Source organism: Mytilus edulis, chromosome 3 (genome assembly GCF_963676685.1).
Source record: "Mytilus edulis chromosome 3, xbMytEdul2.2, whole genome shotgun sequence".
NCBI classification, from domain to species: Eukaryota; Metazoa; Mollusca; class Bivalvia; order Mytilida; family Mytilidae; genus Mytilus; species Mytilus edulis.
This window is the reverse complement of record NC_092346.1, coordinates 6717423-6738481: the sequence shown is the minus strand read 5'-3', so window position 1 is coordinate 6738481 and position 21059 is coordinate 6717423. Positions and strand designations below refer to the sequence as shown.

At 32.7% G+C, this 21059-nt stretch overlaps 1 protein-coding gene across 1 annotated transcript; it reads right to left on the bottom strand.

Moving 5' to 3' along the window:
- Positions 1 to 1561: 1561 nt before the first annotated feature.
- Positions 1562 to 19565, bottom strand: LOC139514147 (E3 ubiquitin-protein ligase DZIP3-like). The gene is made up of 5 exons (XM_071302929.1): positions 19393 to 19565; positions 14081 to 14497; positions 10662 to 10891; positions 6284 to 6578; positions 1562 to 2797 (listed from the first exon to the last, which is right to left on the bottom strand). The coding sequence occupies exons 2-4, from the start codon at positions 14295 to 14297 to the stop codon at positions 6450 to 6452; spliced, it is 576 nt and encodes a 191-aa protein (XP_071159030.1). The 5' UTR covers positions 14298 to 14497; positions 19393 to 19565; the 3' UTR covers positions 1562 to 2797; positions 6284 to 6449.
- Between the last annotated feature and the right edge of the window lie 1494 nt (positions 19566 to 21059).

Here is a 21059-nt window from a genome sequence, read left to right as displayed (position 1 = left end):
TGTCTAGCAACCTCTTTATTATTTCTGTATGACCATGTTCACAAGCCTTCATCAAAGGTGAACTGTCATCTTCATCACAATTATTACAGTCTGCTCCTCTATCTGACAACATCTTTACTAATTCTGTATGACCATGTTCACATGACTCTTTTAAAGGTGATCTGTCGTGTTCATCACATTTATTACAGTCTGCTCCTCTGTCTAACAACCTCTTTACTATTTCTGTACGACCATGTTCACAAGCCTTCATTAAAGGTGAACTGTCATCTTCATCACAATTATTACAGTCTGCTCCTCTATCTAACAACATCTTTACTATTTTTGTATGACCATGTTCACAATACTCTTTTAAAGGTGATCTGTCATGTTCATCACATTTATTACAGTCTGCTCCTCTGTCTAGCAACATCTTTACTATTTCTGTATGACCATGTTCACAAGCCTTTATTAAAGGTGAACTGTCATCTTCATCACAATTATTACAGTCTGCTCCTCTATCTGACAACATGTTTATTATATCTGTATGACCATGTTCACAAGTCTTGATCAAAGGTGAACTTTCATCTTCATCACATTTATTACAGTCTGCTCCTCTGTCTAACAACCTCTTTACTATTTCTGTATGTACATGTTCACAAGCCTTCATTAAAGGTGAACTGTCATCTTTATCCCAATTATAACAGTCTGCTTCTCTATCTAACAACATCTTTACTATTTCTGTATGACCATGTTCACACGCCTTTATTAAAGGTGACTGACCATATAGATAACATTGATTATAGTCTGCTCCACTGTCTACCAAACATCTTAATCATTTCTGTATGACCATGTTCACATGCCTCCATGACAGAAGACTTTTCCCAAATGTTACATGTATTACAGTCTGCTCTTCTGTCTAACAACATCTTAATCATGCAAATAATTCTGTAGGGCCATGTGCGTAGCAATCATAAAAGGTGAATTATCATAAATGTTACATGAATTAAAGTCTGCTCCTCTGTCTACCAATATCTTTACTATTTCTGTATGATCATGTTTACCAGCTGTCATTATAGATGTATGACCATACCAGTCACAGTTATTTAAGTCTGCTCCTCTGTCTAGCAACATCTTGACTATTACTGTATGACCATGTTTACAAGCCGCCATTAAAGGTGATCTGTTATTTTCATCACATTTATTACAGTCTGCTCCTCTATCTAACAACATCTTTACTATTTCTGTATGACCATGTGCACAAGCCTTCATCACAGGTGACTGACCCCATCCGTCACATTTATTATAGTCTGCTTCTCTGTCTAACAACAGCTTTACTATTTCTGTATGTCCATGTTTACAAGCTGTCATTATAGATGAATGACCACACCAGTCACCTTCATTGTAATCCGCTCCTCTGTCTAATAATATCTTTACTATTTCTGAATGACTGTGTTCACAAGAAATCATTATGGGTGACTGACCATTATGTTTACTCCTGTTAACATTTGCTCCATGATCACAACACCACTTGACTAAAGAAATATCTCCTAAATAACAAGAATGTAATAAGGAAGTGTCATAATTAGACAGTTCACCATCATCACAGATATTTGCCAGTTGTCTCTGGTAAGATATATCTAGTGTATTCAAATAGTTGAGAAATGTCTGTGTGAACTGAGGTATCTTCATATTGATGTTACTAAATACATCTTTAACTTTTCCCTTTGACCAGTCATCAATCATTCTCTGTATGTATATCTGATGATATTTTTTAGGTACTACAGTAATAAACGGATCCATGTTATCTTTTGTTTCTAATAAAAATCGTTCCTTGATTAAACCACTGTCTGCATTCCTAATCAAACAATAGATTATTTTTTGTCCATAGATCTCAACAAGAAAGTCAAATATTTTATCATGTAAAATTTTGTATATATTTTTTACTTTCTTTATAAATGTATGTGTGAGTGAGTCAAGTTCATCCTGTAAGACAAGTCTTGATGTTCCCCTGTCTAATCTGCATGCCTCACATGTGTTTTCAATAATAGTCCTGGTTTCTTCATTCACCTCTTCTGTGAATATTTCTTCCTTTAATTTGTTGTTAAAAATGACACATAAAGCCAAAGCACAGTATTTAGCGTAATACCTTTTTTTCAGAAACTGTTCAATCTCTGCCTCATAAATTGAAAATGGATTTTGAAAGAAATCTGTTATAATAAGTTCAGGATTATCATGGTACAATCTACATAAAAGAGGAAAACAGTCAAAATTGTCATAAAAATCAATGATCTCAAAGGCTTTTGCATTGAGATAAAATTTAGCTATAGATTGTTTTTCAGTTTTTGACAAGCAAATGTTCTCGGATAACATGTTACACACACATGACTTAAAAAGTGATAAAGAATCAAACTGTTCATCTTGGTAAATTTGTAACCGACATGCTGCAAGTATTTTTGTTTGTTTTTTTCAAGATTTTGTCTTATATCCTCTAGTATTGGTTCCCAACATTTAATGTCACTCTGGTCAAGTGAAAAGTTTCCACACAAATCATCAACAACAAACAAAGTTTTCTTATTTGGATTGTAAAACCTCAGAATGTCACCTGGCTCTGTCACCATAAGAACATCATATTCTTCTCCTTCTACCATTTGTAAAGCCACATTTCTGAGTGTTGCTGTCTTACCTACACCGGAACTAGCCGTTATAGTTACACAACTGTTTTCCTTTATACATTTTAGTACGTACTGGGCCGCTCTTGTATTTATAAACATTTTACCATCTTTGTCCTTCCAATCTTTAAGTGTATCATTAATTCTTGCTGAAATATAAATAAAACCAGAATGTGTCCACAGTACACGGATGCCCCACTCACACTATCATTTTCTATGTTCAGTGGACATGAAATTGTGGTAAAAACTCTAATTTGGCATTTAAATTAGAAAGGTCATAGCATAGGGAACATGTGTTTCAAGTTGATTGGAATTCAACTACATCAAAAACTACCTAAAACAAAAACTTTAACCTGAAGCAGGACAGATGAACAAACGGACGAACAACGGACGAACGAGCGGAAGCACAGATGACATAATGCCCCTCTACTATCGTAGGTGGGGCAGGTAGGGCATAAAAATATGTTATCCTTACTTACATAGAAATATCTTGATAATATACAATCACCATAAATTAGTACCCATGAAAATAAATAAATCCACAGTAGTTCATCATTTCATTACAGGAATAATCAGTGGACCGCTGTTTTACATCTGTATGCATTATCACATGTAAAATCAAAGTTCTCCTGATAACGTCTATAACCTTCTTTGTTTTAAGACATATAATGACCTTCTTAATAATTCATTCTTATTATTTTTTTTGCTGTTTATAATTTCTCTCTTTCCAATAATGTTTCCATTACAAAATCCAAAACTTCATTTACATATTGTTGATGTGGTAGTGTTGATATTTTTTTCTGTTTACGGTGTCACTCTATTTTCTTTTTCTGTTTTCCCAAACACAAATAGGGAAAACACAAGAATGCGCACGCTGGAATGTCTCGCCTTCTTTACTAACCATTGATTTAAAGTTGATAGTCCTAAACATAAAGCTTTACTACAAGTATCACATAATCTTAACATGATCCAAGAAAATGAGGACAAGGTCAGATAAACCAAACAAGAAATACATGTATACCTTATAATCAATACATGCATTAAATATAGTTGACCTATTACTTATAGTATCTAAGAAACAAACTAAACATTTTTTTTTTATTTTTTCCTTCCAATTGATATTTTATCGTGTGTTTTTCTATGTTGGGATGCTATACTATTGTTTCAGAAAAAGGGAGAAGGTTTGGTACCATTAAAACGTTTAATCCCGCTGCAAATGTTTGCACCTGTCCTAAGTCAGGTATCTGATGTAGAGTAGTTGTCGTTTGTTTATGTAATTTATACATGTTTCTCGTTTCTCGTTTTTTTTATATAGATTAGACCTTTGGTTTTGCCATTTTAATGGTTTTACATTAGTAATTTTGGGGCCCTTTATAGCTTGTTGTTCGATGTGAGCCGAGGCTCCGTTTTGAAGGCCGTACATTGACCTTTAATGGTTCACTTTTATAAATTCTTATTTGGATGGAGAGTTGTCTCATTGGCACTCATACCACATCTTTCTATATCTATTGACCAATGAAGCATGAAAATGAGGTCAAGGTCAGATGATACTTTCCAGACAGACATAGACACCTTACAATCATTCCATACAACAAATATAGTTGACCTGTTGCTTATAGTTTAAGAAAAACAGACCAAATCACAACCAGATGCTCCGCAGAGCGCAGCTTTATACAACCACCGAGGTCGAACCCTGAACAGTTGGGGTAAGTATGGACACAGCACTCAAGCTTGATACAGCTCTGAATTTGGATTGTGATTAAATTTTTGACATAATATGGGTTTCTGATACAAAACAAATGTCAAAATTTTACAAATCTATTAAGCAATATTGTGCAATTAAAGATTTCTTCTTCCAACTTTTGAAATTTGGAATTTGGAAAAACAATTAAAAACTACTACCACCCCACTTTTTTGGCAATTAGTCCAAAACCTGACATTTCTTTATACATTGTTTACAAGTAGTGTAAGGGAGGTAAATCTGAACATACCCAACATTGTATGTTAAACGTTTTTTAATTACCTCCCTTACACTGCTTTTAAATTGTCTTAATTGTTCATTGACCCGAAAAACCTTGTTTTCTCCTTTTTTGCCCCTAATTCCATAACATTTTGAGCCATAACATCCACCCCAAAGTCAATACAAACCAACCCTTCATGATATGGAAACTTGTGGTATAATTTCAGAGAGATTCAAACATTTAAACACAAGTTATTGTTTGTAAATGGCTTTAATTCCTAAACTATTGGGACCATAATCCCCAAAATCAATCCCAACCTTTCTTTAGTGGTATTGAACCTTAGGGTTCTTTTTTAAGAGATCCATTCACTTAAACTAATGTTATTGTCCGGAAACTAAATGCATCTTTGGACGACAACGCCGACGAAATGATAGCATTCAACGCAGACGACATGATAGCATTATACGACTTTTGCGGTAGTATTTAAATTTAACAATAAGCAATGAACCTTGAAAATGAGGTCAAGGTCAAATAAAATCTGCGAGACTGACATGTTCATCATAAAATATTTCCATACACCAAATAAAGTTGACCTATTGCATATAGTATAAGAAAAAAAAAAGACAAAATCTCAAAAATTTAACTTTGACCACTGAACCATGAAAATGAGGTCAAGGTCAGATGACACCTGCCAGTTGGACATGTACATCTTACAATCCTTCCGTACAACACATATAGAAGACCTATTACTATAGTATCTGATATATGGACTTGACCACCAAAACTTAACCTTGTTCACTGATCCATTAAATGAGGTCGAGGTCAAATAAAAACTGTCTGGTGGGTATGAGGACATTGCGAGTTATACACATACTAAATAAAGTTGTACTATTAATCATAATAAGGAAGAAATTAATATTACAAAATGTCTTAACTTTTTTTCAAGTAGTCGTTGAACCATGAAAATGAGGTCAAGGACAATGGACATATGACAAACGGAAACTTTGTAACATAAGGCATCTATAAACAAATTATGAAGCATCCAGGTCTTCCAACTTTTAAAATATAAAGCTTTGGAGAAGTGAACTAACAGCGTGCCAGATCACTATCACTATGTCGATCTTTCTGCGACAGAAGTTAAATTACGACGAGTTACGAAGTACAAGGGATGCCAAGTAATGAGAAAGTTACAAATCAAGCATCTACCAGAATAATTTACAATATTGTGCAATGCAAAACCGTTAAGGTACAAACAGCCTATAAAACGCGGAAGCAAAATACTTACTACATAACCGAATTACCAGATTTGACATTCTGATGAATTTGAAAATCCAAAGGTTTCTACCTCTTAGTCCAACAAAGAATTCGTTAAATATTAATCTTCAAGATATCAACCTGACCTCACTGTGTTAACTAACCTCTGACATTTCACGGTATGAAATTCACCCACCTGTTGACTTCTTTAATGGAAAGTTTAGATGACTTTCCAGAATTTATCTTTAGCAACCAAACCTCTAAAAACTAATATCATCAACAGACCTCCTTTTCTGACCTCTGATCTTGAAATCAAACTATCAACCATACAGATTGTTAATCACATTCCTAAGAATCAATTAAAATCTTATCTCTCAATGCATTGAGTAGATGTACACTAAGTCTCTTTAAACTGTTTACCTCTTATATTCCATGGTACAGTATCCTTTTGTGAAATCTTTATTGTTTCCATTTCTTGTGTTATTTTCCTATGGTCATCCTGTAATATCTCATGGGAGTTCTTCACTTCTGTGTGGTGTTCTTGAAGTAATTCATGAGATTTCATCAAACTTTCAAATGTTTCTTTTCATCCCCGGATTTCATTATTGGAATGTTTGATGTCCATCATTATTTCTTGGTTGGTTTGATCTAATGGTTTGCTTTTCAGATGATCACACTCCTGCTTCATTTGCTGTCCACCTAATCTATCTAAGGCCTGTCAAATATACAATAATTATTTTTGGTTATCCTTTAAGTTTTTCCCTTTTGTCATTCTTGTTAACTTGAATAACTAAAGGCTGTAAAGAGCCTGTGTCGCTCACTTTGGTCTATATGCATATTTAACTAAAGACACAGATGGATTCATGACAAAATTGGGTTATGGTGATGGTGATGTTTTTGTAGATCTTACTTTACTGAACATTTTTGCTAAATATTTATATCTATAATGAACCTGGACCAGTAGTTACAGTGGAAAATATTTTGTAAAAACTTACAAAAATATTCGAAATTATGAATTAATTGTTAAAATTTGTCTATAAAAGACAATAACTCATTAAGGGGTCAATAGACCATTTTGGTCATATTGACTTATTTGTAGATCTTACTTTGCTGTAAATTAATTATTGCTGTTAACAGTTTATGTCATCTATAATAATATTCAAGATGACAACCAAAAGATGCAGAGTTTTCTTAAAAATACCAATTCAGGGGCAGCAACACAACAACAGGTTGTCCGATTCATCTGAAAATTTTGGAGCAGATAGATTTTGACCTGATAAACAATCTTACCCCATGTCAGATTTGCTCTAAATGCGTTGGTTTTAGAGATATTTGCCAAATTTACATTCTACCCCTATGTTCTATTTTTAGTCATGGCGGCCATCTTGGTTGGTTGGCCGGGTCACCAGACGGACATATTTTGAAACTAGATACCCAAAATGATGATTATGGTCAAGTTTGGTTTATTTTGGCCCAGTAGTTTCAGTGGAGAAGATTTTTTATAAAAGTTAACAACGACGAGAGACGACGGCTACGGACGCCAAGTGATGAGAAAAACTCACTTGGCCATTTGCGACAGGTGAGCTAAAAATTGCAGGTTCATAAGAGAGTCTTGTAATACTTTGTCTCAATCAGAACCAATGAGCAATGGCAATTATCTAACAGCTCAAACAAATCTGAAAGACAGTAAAGTACTATGGATTTATTATTATACTTATACACCATTCATTGAAATGCTTGGAACAATTCAAAGTGCTTGTAACTTTGATAAAAGAAAATGCAAAAATTATAAAATAACGCATCCAGAAACATTGCCAAAAATCTCCAACCATGAAACTAAATTTAATAAATGAATCCTAAGGATGTTAAAAGACGACCATGCTGTTAAATAACTCATTCACTATTATTTTAAACTTGAGTTTGCTCCCTTTGGATTTCTCTATGATTTGCTTTTTTTGTAATGTGCATATGCTAGTTGGAAAAGCCTCACGTATATGGTTAGATGAAACAAGCCGAAAGTGTGGTAATAAATATATACAACAGTCAAGAACATCCATACTCCTTCCAAAACCTTTGAAATTCAAAATTTTGACTTTATAAAAATTTTGGACAACACAATTACAATTATTTCATGGTATTTCAATCACTTGAAACTCAAACAAAACAAGGACAATCTAGCTTATAAACAATTTGAAGACTTCCATGAAATTTGAAAACTTTCTTAGATGAACCTACTGCTGCAGTCGACTTAATTAAGATAATGGGAAAAGATAACATCTCTAAAACTTCCTCTGTTGATTCCATTAATGTTGTTGATAACAGTCAAGGTAATAATAGGTCTTATTGCAAACATATCAATACAAATTGACAACTTAAGCATAGATTAGATTATCATACACTTGATAATCTATTATCTATATTTAAAAGTAAACATATGCTAAAGGCTCTAATGGGCCTTTGTGACTCACATTTGATTATGTGCAAATTCAACAGCACTCTCCAACAATGAAGACGAGAACAGAATTCATAACAAAAATCTCTGTTTTGTTTGTCTTTGTATTGTTAATCTATTTGTCATATTTTAGATTAAGCTCAAAACACAAAAGAGGGTAAACAAAAGTGCACGAACTGAGTGTATCATCTTAATACATAAATTTCTCTCGTTAAAATCTAAAACACTGAACAATGAACCGTGATAATGAGGTAAAGGTCAAATAAAACCTGTACGACTGACATATAGATCATTAAATATTTCCATACAAAATATAGTTGACCTATTGCATATAGTATTAGAAAAAAAGACCAAAACTCAAAAACTTAACTTTGACCACTGAACCATGAAAATGAGGTCAAGGTCAGATGACACCTGCCAGCTAGACATTTACACCTTACAATTATTCCATACAACAAATATAGTAGACCTATTGCAAACAGTATAAGATCTAAAAAAAAAATAGACCAACACACAAAACTTAACTATAACCACTGAACCATGAAAATGGATCAAGGTCAGATGACACCTGCCAGTTGAACATGTACACATAACAGTCCTTCAATACACCTAAATATACTAGACCTATTACTTATAGTATCTGAGATATGGACTTGACCACCAAAACTTTACCTTAATTGTTCACTGATTCATTTAATGAGGTCGAGGCCAAGTTAAAACTGTTTGACGGGCATGAGGACCTAGCAAGGTACGCACATACCAAATATAGTTATCCTTTTACGTATAATAAGAGAGAATCTAACATTACAAAAAATCTTAACTTTTTTCAAGTAGTCACTGAACCATGAAAATTAGGTCAAGCACATTGGGCATGTGACTGACGAAAACTTCGTTACATGAGACATCCATATACACAGTATGAAGCATCCAGGTGTTCCACCTTCTGAAAAATATAAAGTTTTTAAGAAGTCAGCTAACACTTCCGTAGGCGCCGCCACCGCCGCCTGATCACTATCCCTATGTTGAGCTTTCTGCGACAAAAGTTGCAGGCTCGACAAAAAGGCTACTTTTTTCAATACAACTATCACATAAACTATGATTTGTTCACTGGTTCATGATATGAGGAGCAGTTCAAGTGAAAATTGGTTGACAGTCAAAAGGACCTTACAAGGTATGTACACACCAAAGATAGTTGTTATTACTCATAACAAGAGAATAATGAATACTCAAAATCTTAACTCTATTTCAAGTAGTCACTGAACCATGTATGATGAAACTGAGGTCAAGAACAATGGACATGTGACGAAAATGTTATAACATAAGGCATCTATATACAAAGTATGACAAGTCCAGGGTAAGGCTTTTGGGAATTTTGGGTTCACAATGCTCTTCAACTTTGTATTTGTTTGGCTTTTTAACTATTTTGATCTGAGCGTCACTGATGAGTCTTATGTAGACGAAACGCGCGTCTGGCGTATTAAATTATAATCCTGGTACTTTCGATAACTATTTACACCACTGGGTCGATGCCACTGCTGGTGGACGTTTCGTCCCCGAGGGTATCACCAGCCCAGTAGTCAGCACTTCGGTGTTGACATGAATATCAATTATATGGTCATTTTTATAAATTTTCTGTTTACAAAACTTTTAAATTTTCGAAAAACTAAGGATTTTCTTACCACAGGAGTAGATTACCTTAGCCGTATTTGGCACAACTTTTGGGAATTTTGGGTTCACAATGCTCTTCAACTTTGTATTTGTTTGGCTTTTTAACTATTTTGATCTGAGCGTCACTGATGAGTCTTATGTAGACGAAACGCGCGTCTGGCGTATAAAATTATAATCCTGGTACTTTCGATAACTATTTTAAGAGGTTTTTTTAACGCTGCCACTGTCGCTGGATCAACATCCCTTTGTCAAGCTTTCTGTGACAGAATTTAAAGGTTCCTCAAAAACTAAATTTTTTCCCAAGCACTAACTGAAATAGGAAAATGAGGGTAAGCAAAATTGATATATGACAGATGGAAACATTGAATTATAAGGCATCTGTGTACAAAGTATGAAGATCCAGATCTTCTAGCTTGCAAAATATAAAGGGTGTCATTTACAATAGTAAGCAAAGCAGTTGCTGTCACTGTTGATGCAGTTACCCGGAACAGGCATCTCTACATCATGTTACAAGATTCATGTACGTCTCACATTCTGCAAATTCAGAACCATTTTTTTCCATAAATAAATTTTACAAGTGTGTGTAAGGCAAATTAATATGGTTGTTCGTAATTTTGTTTCAGGTATCTTCCAACAGGTGACATAAAATAATTTAAATGAACCTATATATATACATACATTAGTTATATCATTCCAAGCAGTATTGAAGAACCCTGTGTCTAGTCTGCCATCATCTAAATGAGCCAGGTAATTCCTGTAGTGTTTGATCCTTGCTAAGTCTGAGGCTGGTGTGGTTTCCCTTGCAGAAGGTAGACGGTCAAATCCACAAAGAGGAGGGGTGATTGGAGTCAAATTCCTCAGTAATAATATCACCAAAGTCACATCAAATGTTTTAGAATCTGGTACATCTAGAATATTCATAAGATAATAAAAGTGATGAAGTAAAACAAATTGCAAGTTTAATCAATACATTTTTAGCCGAAACAGAAAATTTGGCCATGAACAATATTTATATATATATATAAGTGTCTAAGAATGTAACTTTAACACACTAATGAGTGTTAAAATAAAATTAGATGTTATATTCTATATATTATTCACGCAATATTTCGCTAAACAAATTAGCTTCATCGGGCGTGTGCATCTATCTAGGTGAAATCGGATGCATGACAAAAAATATCTTTGTAGCTTGACGGCTACACGAATGTTTTTGTAAAAGTTTAACATATTAATTGATGGGGTATATAAAACATATTTTCGCCGTTTATTGTACATAACAATTTTTAAATCTAAACAAATAGTTGTTTTAGTTAAATAGAATGAAATGCATGATTTATTCCTTTGGTTTTAGGTAGAACTGTTTTTCATCCCTCTCATTAAGTCCGTCAGGTTCAAGAGTACGTAGCTGATGCATCCAGAACCTTTCTCTCTGTTTTCTCCTTTCGGAGTCCCAATTTTGGTTTACCTCAATTATTTGAAAGGTGATATTATCAAAAGTATGTCCTGTTCTTAAGAGGTGTCTCGTAATTGGACAGTTTCTTCCTTTTGTATCGAACGACCGGTGATTGTTAAGTCTGATGTTGAATTTAGTTTCTGTTTCACCAACATAATGCAGCTTGCAAGTTCCACAAGTAAGAATATAAATACTATTTTCCGTTTTGCAATTAGATGTAACATAGATGTTGTATCGCTGCTTTGTTACTGTGCTGCTGAAAGAGTGGTCGGTGTTGGCGGCTTTACAGCACTTACAATTGCTTCTATCGCATTGTTTGTAACACCCAAATTTAGAAGTTTCTTGTTTCTTTGCTTTTGATGTCACAAGTATGTCTTTGAGATTTTTCGGTCTGCGATAGGCAATAACAGGAGGTGATGGAAGCATTTCTTTTAAGGAAGAGTCATTTTCGATAAGACGCCAGTGCTTTCGGATAGTAGATGAAATATTTGTCAAATCGGGATGGAAGATTACAACAAACGGAATTCTATCTGCACGGGTCGTCTTATCTTTGTATTCCATGAGGTTAGCTCGATCTTTTTCTTGGGCTTTATCGAAAGCGTCTGTGATGTTTTTGGTTTTATATCCTCTTGATTTCAGCTGTGTTTTTAGTTGTCCCAAACGATAGTTAAGTTTGGATTCCGAGGAGCAAATTCGCTTTAGTCTAATGGCTTGACTGTAAGGTATACTCCTCGAGCAGTGTTTCGGGTGACAACTTTTTGAAGAAAGGAACTGGTGTTTATCAGTTTTCTTTGTGTAGAGATCAGTTGTGATAACCCCGTTTTTTACAAATATGGTGGTGTCGAGAAAAGAAATTTTCTCGCTTGAAAATTCAGATGTAAATTTAATTGAGTGATGGAACTGATTACAATGATCTAGGAAATCTTGCAAATGTTCTGCAGTATCGTTCCATTTCATGTCAAGATCATCAATAAAACGGAGCCATGACAAGGGTTTGTATGGCACACTCAAAAGGATGCGTTCTTCGAGATCCCCCATAAAAATGTTGGCAAAAGAAGGTGCCATTTTTGTTCCAATACTAGTTCCGTCAATCTGTAAAAAGTGCTTGTCGTTGAAAATAAAGTTGTTATTTTCAAGCACTAGCTTGAGCAATTGAACTAGACACTCAGTTTGGGGATGTTTATCCTTTCGAGTATTCCATACTTTTTCACACGCCGCAATTCCTTCATCTTTTGGAATTTTTTGTGTATAAAGAACACACATCCATTGAAACCAAAATTGTGTTGTTAGGTAAAGGACTTAAGGAATTCATTTTCTTCAAATAGTCAGTCGTATCTTGAATATGAGATAATAGTTCTTTAACATGTGGATTGAGGTGGTAATCAACAAATTCTGAAATTTTTTCGGTGGGATGGCTGATAAAGTTCAAGAAAAAGATCGAGCTAGCCTCATGGAATACAAAGATAAGACGACCCGTGCAGATAGAATTCCGTTTGTTGTAACCTTCCATCCCGATTTGACAAATATTTCATCTACTATCCGAAAGCACTGGCGTCTTATCGAAAATGACTCTTCCTTGAAAGAAATTTTTCCATCACCTCCTGTTATTGCCTATCGCAGACCGAAAAATCTCAAAGACATACTTGTGACATCAAAAGTAAAGAAACAAGAAACTTCTAAATTTGGGTGTTACAAACAATGCGGTAGAAGCAATTGTAAGTGCTGTAAAGCCGCCAACACTGACCACTCTTTCAGCAGCACAGTAACAAAGCAGCGATACAACATCTATGTTACATCTAATTGCAAAACGGAAAATAGTATTTATATTCTTACTTGTGGAACTTGCAAGCTGCAGTATGTTGGTGAAACAGAAACTAAATTCAACATCAGACTTAACAATCACCGGTCGTTCGATACAAAAGGAAGAAACTGTCCAATTACGAAACACCTCTTAAGAACAGGACATACTTTTGATAATATCACCTTTCAAATAATTGAGGTAAACCAAAATTGGGACTCCGAAAGGAGAAAACAGAGAGAAAGGTTCTGGATGCATCAGCTACGTACTCTTGAACCTGATGGACTTAATGAGAGGGATGAAAAACAGTTCTACCTAAAACCAAAGGAATAAATCATGAATTTCATTCTATTTAACTAAAACAACTATTTGTTTAGATTTAAAAATTGTTATGTACAATAAACGGCGAACATATGTTTTATATACCCCATCAATCAATATGTTAAACTTTTACAAAAAAATTTGTGTAGCCGTCACGCTACAAAGATATTTTTTGTCATGCATCCGATTTCAACTAGATAGATGCACACGCCCGATGAAGCTAATTTGTTTAGCGAAATATTGCGTGAATAATATATAAAATATAACATATAATTTTATAACACTCATTAGTGTGTTAAAGTTACATTCTTAGACACTTATATAATTTAATTTAGTAACTGCATCAGTTTATTTACAAACTGATCCACACCTAGATAGATTGAATGTTGATTGTTGCTATTTTTAGACACTATGTATATATATATATATATATATATATGAACATCTTTAAGCGAAGTTTTGTGTACACTTTCTATGAATCTATGAAAGAACAGGATATTATAAAATATTAATTTCTGCATTTACAAGGAAATCTTGGAAACAGAAGGTTCCACTGTGATTGGTTGATTATATGCTTCTTTTTTAAGTCAAACAATTTGTTATACTCCTTCTTTATTGTAGCATCTAAGCATGCTTGAGCAAATTCACCATCAAAGAAAATTCTAGCTGCACGAGGAGAAATTCCTGTTAATAACAAACTCATTCGAACAAAGTTTTCTTCCACTACAGAAAGGGATGCCATAGTTAAGTCTCCTTTATTATTTTCCTTACTGTTGACAGAATGGTATCAAGCAAATGATATTGGTTAAAACTTTTAAGTCAGAGTATATTCACTACAAAGTATATGACAATAATTCCTGGCACTCAAGTTGGATTAAATATTGGTTGTTGTCCCTCTTATGCAGACAACCACTTTGAAATCTGGTATATACTATTTGTTTACTGAAAAATAAGATATAACTGAATTTAAATGTCTGAACAGGTCAATTGTATGCTTTATTGTATAGTTCCTGAATATACTGATATTTGTATCTCCTTTTAGTGTATTTTGCATATTACAAAGTAAGTAATTTCTAAAAACACATTAAAACTTCACGAAAACCATCATTTACAAGGCAATAACAATTGATGGTACATGTAAAGATCTTGTCAAAATAGATAACAAGATCTGAGGGCTAGGATAAACATTTTGTCCTGCGTTTTTTTTTTGTACTCTCCGTTCTGCCTTTTTATTTTTCACTTCTATACGTTCTTGCCTTCTTTTATAAGGTTATCCGGAATTGTTTAACATAAATTGTCATCCTGTCTTTTATTTGGGGTTGAGGGGCTGGGGGAGTGCCTTTTTTTACAAAGTGTATCATCCTGACTTTTTTTTTACTCAAAATTCCTGTCATGCCTATTTTTCCAAATTTCATCCTAGTCATCCCCCTTTCACCCACCCCTAAAACGAAATGGTAGTCCCCTAAGTCCTCATATTTATTTGAGCATTTTTGTTTATTTTTAGGTATTAATGATAAGTTTTGCTGATTACCATCATGACCATGATAATATTTTCAATATATATATATATATATATATACTTTTATCTTTATGATTTTAAAAGATTAAATATCTTAAAGGGGCATTATCAACGAAGGAGATTAAAAGATAAAAAGATGATTTGTTTTTCAAACTTGTATTAAGCTGAATAGAGAAATAACAATTTACCCTAATCATGATAAACAATCAGATTGGTTTAATATCATAGAAACAATGGTTAAAACATCACTGAAGTAGGGTTATCTCAATCAAGCATAGTAGTTGATATTGGTCTTTTATTTGGATGAATAAGTGCTATATGGTCTCATATTCTGGTACGGTTTATCATAACCTTTTATAACACATATTTCACATTGAGTACAGATCAACCCGTTCACCTGGATAAGTAATAATGCATAGCAGAAACTATATAACTGAACTTTAAATGCATTTTATGTTTCAGAAAATTAAATTCTTTTCTGAATTTTGCTATTACTTTTGTTTGTCCCTGCAGAACGCATAAATATTAACTAAGTTGGGAAAGAAGTTTAAGAAGCCCATATATTAATTATTCTGAGGAGTATTGTTTAAATGGACAATAGTTGGATCATAGACATATGCAAACAATAACTAATTTAAGCTGAGTAACTGATTGGACTGTATCAAATGTCTAATGTGTTTACAAATTAAACTACAGATGAGTTTTACATTTTTTATGAAACTTAGACGACATGTTAATTTATATAAATATATATTTAAAGCTCTTGCCATGCCTGAAAACTTTCTTTGATGCATCAGTTTATCTGTACTCATAGTAGTAGATTGTGATGTTTTTCAATTCCCTTTGATGAACCGGAAGAATTTTGAAAAACTACTAAATATTGGACAAAAAAAACTATTTATAAGTAGCAAAATGAAAAAAGGTAATTAAAAACCAATTGTTCAGAGAACAAATGAAGGGGTTAGCACATCAATTTTCAAAATAATTGATGAGAAGCTTTTATCGGCTTACTCAAAGTTATTATTAAAGTCCAAGCATATGTTTCTTCATACTGATTCTATAAATAAATTTGTCTATATACTTGGCTTCCGTTTTAAAAAGGTCACTTTTGGTATCACATGATAGCTTTATTTACACTGATTCTAAAAAAATATATGGTTTCTATGTACTTTTGCCTGGTTTATTGAAGATCATTTTGGTCTCAATAGTTATCAAATGTACCAGGATTATAATTAAGTACACCAGAAGCGCGTTTCGTCTACAGAAGACTCATCAGTGACGCTCATATCAAAATATTTATAATGCCAAAAATGTACACGTATTTGAAAAATATATAGTTTCTAGGTACTTTTTAGTGCAAAAATTACAATTTCCAGTTCACTCAAGGACACTTCCCGCTTATATTTGTAAAGGATCTATGTAAACCAACAGTTTGCAAAAGAGGCGATGGCTTTATCATGAACCAAGTTGGATTATTAATCAATTAACCTTAAATTAAATCATTTCAAGGAAAACAAATTCTATGAGATTTCATTTGATTGTTTAAGACCAAATGTTTCATATCTTCATCACTATCAGGAAAATATTTTACACTAGTTATTTTAAACGTATCTTTAAAAATGACAGAGGAGATAATAAAACAAGGAAAGGTCAAAATTTAGAATATGACCTTGACCTTTGACCTTGAACTCAGTTTTTTCTGATCATTCATTTGTTCATTGTTAATTGACTTCCTTACATTGCATTCAATATTAATTAAACTCGAAGAGATTTAATGTAATCTATACAAATAAACTCTTTGACGTTCGGACGTACGTATGTACTTACATACGAACAAGGGTAAAACTTAATGCCCAATCAATTTGTCGACCAAGGAAACAGTCATTATTTGTAAGCTGAGGGGGTCAGAGCATGGTAGGAGGGTCATTACCAAAATTTCATACTGCCATAAAAAAAAAACATTATTTTACCCTCGGAATAGAGAGTGGGGTTGGTCACACAATGTCTGACAAGTATATCTGGATAACTTCAGCAAACCAAAACGATGAATATTGAGTCACTTATGAGAGACTGTTACAAAATATACATCCGTCGAATATAACTTCTAAAAAATTTAAGTGTAACTAAAGTGAATTGTGCGAATTCTAGGATAGGATTTCAAAGACAATGAATTTCTAGTATTTTATGTACTTTAGTAAATGCTCTCCACATATTTTAAAATATATATGAAAAATAATTTGGTTTTGTATCTTAAGATTTCACACCAGTTAGGAACATCATATAAACCCATTTGATCATATAAATACGAAAGTCAATGTGTGCATATACAAAAGATAAAACATTTGGGAACGTTGTGCATTCCCAAAATGTTTTATCTTGTGTATATGCACACAATTACTTATTTTTCTATACAATATTGCATTTCAATATGAAATATTTTACAAAATAATAATGTATTGTTTTGTAAGTGTATCGTATATGTGAATGCTGCCTATCAAGTGCACTTTATTGGAACATTGAACATTCTTAATGTGATACTATCTTTGAAATAATTTCATAAAATGAAGATACCTATTCACATTTGATTTTGAAATATACACACCTTTTTCAATACTACACATATCACTAGAAATTTGCAACATTTTTGTACACTTTAAAAGTTTAACATTCATGGACAGAAACTTTTCAAACTCATCGTTGATTTCCAGTGGTCAAAACTAGAAGACAAAAAAACATTTGTCTTAAGGGATAACATTTTGTGTTTAGACTGTAACTTACATTAACTTGCATGTGGCCATTTAAGTTAACAATTTGTTGAATGTTGTACTACTTCTTTCTTGAAACAAATCAGATACAAAATACAGGTAGCAAACGTCGGAAACAAACTGCTGTATAGTTTTTTTGCACTTTTAGTCATGTTAATTTTTTCATTTCAACAAGTTTCTTTTAAAAAGATATTGTACTGAAAAGCATTTTCGAAACTGGTTTTAAACAAATTGATGAAGTGAAATGGTGCTGAAAGAAAATCATTTAATAAAAAGACGCTTTCAATTACACCATTGACACAAAGGAATGCATAATAGCTCGTGTTGTAATCTGAGAAATTCTTTTAAATGGCTTAGATGTAAAGTTTAAATACGACCTTTCTTTTTATTAAAGTATACACAAAAAGAATGTGTCACTACTTAAAGTGCTTTAATGTCTCAATGTTCAACTGTCTATGTAATTCAAACATTATAACACTACGCCAATAAATGTAGCCGTGCTTACCTTTCCGACTCTCGTTCATTCAAAACAATCTTTTATATTTGTTACAATGAAAAACTGTGATTTCCGAAATCAGGTATCACCAAGTGTAAATTAAAAAAATAAGATATTGAATCAAGGGTTCTAAGCTCTAAAGAAAATATGTTGTCACGGTTGTTGACAACTGATTGACCGTAACGGATTATTTGTGTCACAGATGAAAGCGTATATTGTTCAAATTGTCTTGACCACAAGCCTGTTCCCTTTTCCTCAAATGTAACATCCTCAAATGTGTAATTGTTTTATCAACATGATAGGTACAATAAAAGAAACAAGATAATTTTGTCCTTCTGCGGGATCTGCGATAACTTCTCATTTTGGGAGGGTTTGTCATTGAGACACCTCTCCGCAACTCTCAATTTCTTGCTTTTTTTTCTTTTTTTTTTTTTTTTATCGCTAATGAAAATGTATCTGGAACTCAATTAAAAAGAATGAAAACAACTCTTTATGCATTTCATGAGTTCGAAAAGCTTTTCTAAAGTTATCTTCATTAGAAACGCCAAAAAAAAACCGAATATTTGAAAGACAATGATGTACAAAATTGAAACGTTTGAAGAGCTATATTGTTAACAAGGACCTATAAACAATAGCCAACCCATATAAGGCCAACCTTAAAAGGTACTCGAAAATTAACAACTAAAACTGATACATATAAAAAAGAAATACAATTTCAGTATTTTTCGAGAAATAAGTACCTTAAAAACGAAATATGTCGTTATTTATGATACAATCGAGCATTCCATACTTTTTCTTTCAGATGTTACTTTTTATGTATACCGAAATGTGTTGTCACACAAAAAGCAAAGACAAAGATGCAGTTTCCAGTCTCACGTCAATGTAATAAAAAGAACGAGTAATGGGTAGGCTAACTCATAATAAATATTTAATGTTTATTATAGAATAATTTATTTGTGATACCATAGTCAAAATAATAACCATGACAGTTAAATGATTGTATCAGATAATACTATAGTAGTATAACATATTGACAACGAATAAAAAAATAACTTACTTTGTTTCTTTTTCGATAGTGCGAATCGAAAACCTGATATTATAATGGATTTTATAATGTCAACCAAGTTTTAAACATTTGCATATCCAGTTAATAATTTCTATTGAAAATATTGTACTTGAATTTATCAAACTCCAAATCCCTGTTTGTCTTAAAACCATCAGATGTAGAATGACTAAATGCATATAAATAGTAATTGTACTAATAAGCTTTTCAAAACCGGTTTTAAACTCTTTATTAAAGTGAAATGGAGCTAGACGATACTACGTTACTACGATACTACGTTATTTAAAAAAACGCCCTATACAAAGACGATATTTAAACATTATACCTCATACTGAAATCAGAGCTTATCATTTAAATGGCTTGCTCGCTAAATTTAAAAACTACCTTACTATTTTATAAAATTGTACACGCATAGTAATATCTCATTACTGAAAAAGCTTAAGAATCTACGTTTTGGAAACATTATGAAACTTCGCTAATAAAATTCAATTAGCAATGCATTCTATCCTCATACATTTATGCCATATTGATATACATTGTACTTATTTCTTACAATGGAAAACCGTAATATCCCAACAATGTGTCTTCAAGTTAAAATGGAATTTTGAATAGAAGTTATTGAATAAAGGTTCCACGTTTTGGAGTTGTTGTCATGTTTTACGGATGCAATCACGAGCTGATTGACCGCTATGGAAGTTCTGCTGACCACGTACATGTACCAAATGTCGTAGATACATTTCCGTTCTCTAGCATATTTACCAGACGATATCAGGAATTTGGTATTTAGTCAAATCTTAACCGGAAATTGTGACACAATTAGTATTCTAAAATTTATTAAATGTAAATAACATGTCGAAATATTTAGGCTTGAAATGAATATTAATTGTGAGCTTTGAAAGTCGAGTAGTTCGAGCATTTTTCTGAGTAAGTGTTAAAAAATTTCAAACAAATATTCTTTACTGTGGTTAGCATTCATTAGTCGTCAGTATCTATAGATTAACAACTTGTGGTTATATTGATAATTTAGAATCTTCCTTTTAGGTTGCGCACAAATTCGCAGCTAAATAACTCAATTGATGTGTCATTCGTATACAAGAGTTATATTCCTTTGAACTATGAGTCTATGTTTAATTTCCTAAAGTCAATATGTTGATTGTCTACCTTGAACAGGGTTTTAATTTTATCTTATAAATATAGTTTTGTTTATTAAATTTGAAATCGTTACAAAATCTGTAATGTACTAGATACTCGTATTTTTCATTAGTTTATCAAAAACATTTATGTATATCTATAATTTCTTTTATTTGTTTTGAAATGTTTAAAATTAATATATACCAATATAAAGAATTATTCTGTTATCTTTTAAATATTGTATTGTTATCTGAAAGTATTCATACCATGTCCTTCATACGTCAAAAATAAGCAAGGTCAAATATGCCTTCATCATCACTAACTTTCTTACAGCATGAGAAAAACTGCTTTAAATCACAGATCACAGGCACTCGTTAAAAACTTTCCTTTGTTATACCTTAATATGCCATTAAGGTATATAAGGGAAAATATTCTGAAACAAGTGACTATGTCACAGAAAAAGCATCTTCCCAGTATTCATGAAATTGCTCTCTATTAAAGCCATATCCTGGAAATTATTAAAAAAAAAC

What these genes read in the sequence shown, in the direction of transcription:
- LOC139514147 (XM_071302929.1), bottom strand. Translation starts at nt 14,297, where the DNA reads ATGGCATCCCTTTCTGTAGTGGAAGAAAACTTTGTTCGAATGAGTTTG. An exon ending in TCTGTTTCCAAGATTTCCTT is followed by an intron (nt 10,892 to 14,080) that starts GTAAATGCAGAA and finishes TGAATATTCTAG; the next exon opens with ATGTACCAGATTCTAAAACA. An exon ending in CTTGGAATGATATAACTAAT is followed by an intron (nt 6,579 to 10,661) that starts GTATGTATATAT and finishes TATATTTGACAG; the next exon opens with GCCTTAGATAGATTAGGTGG.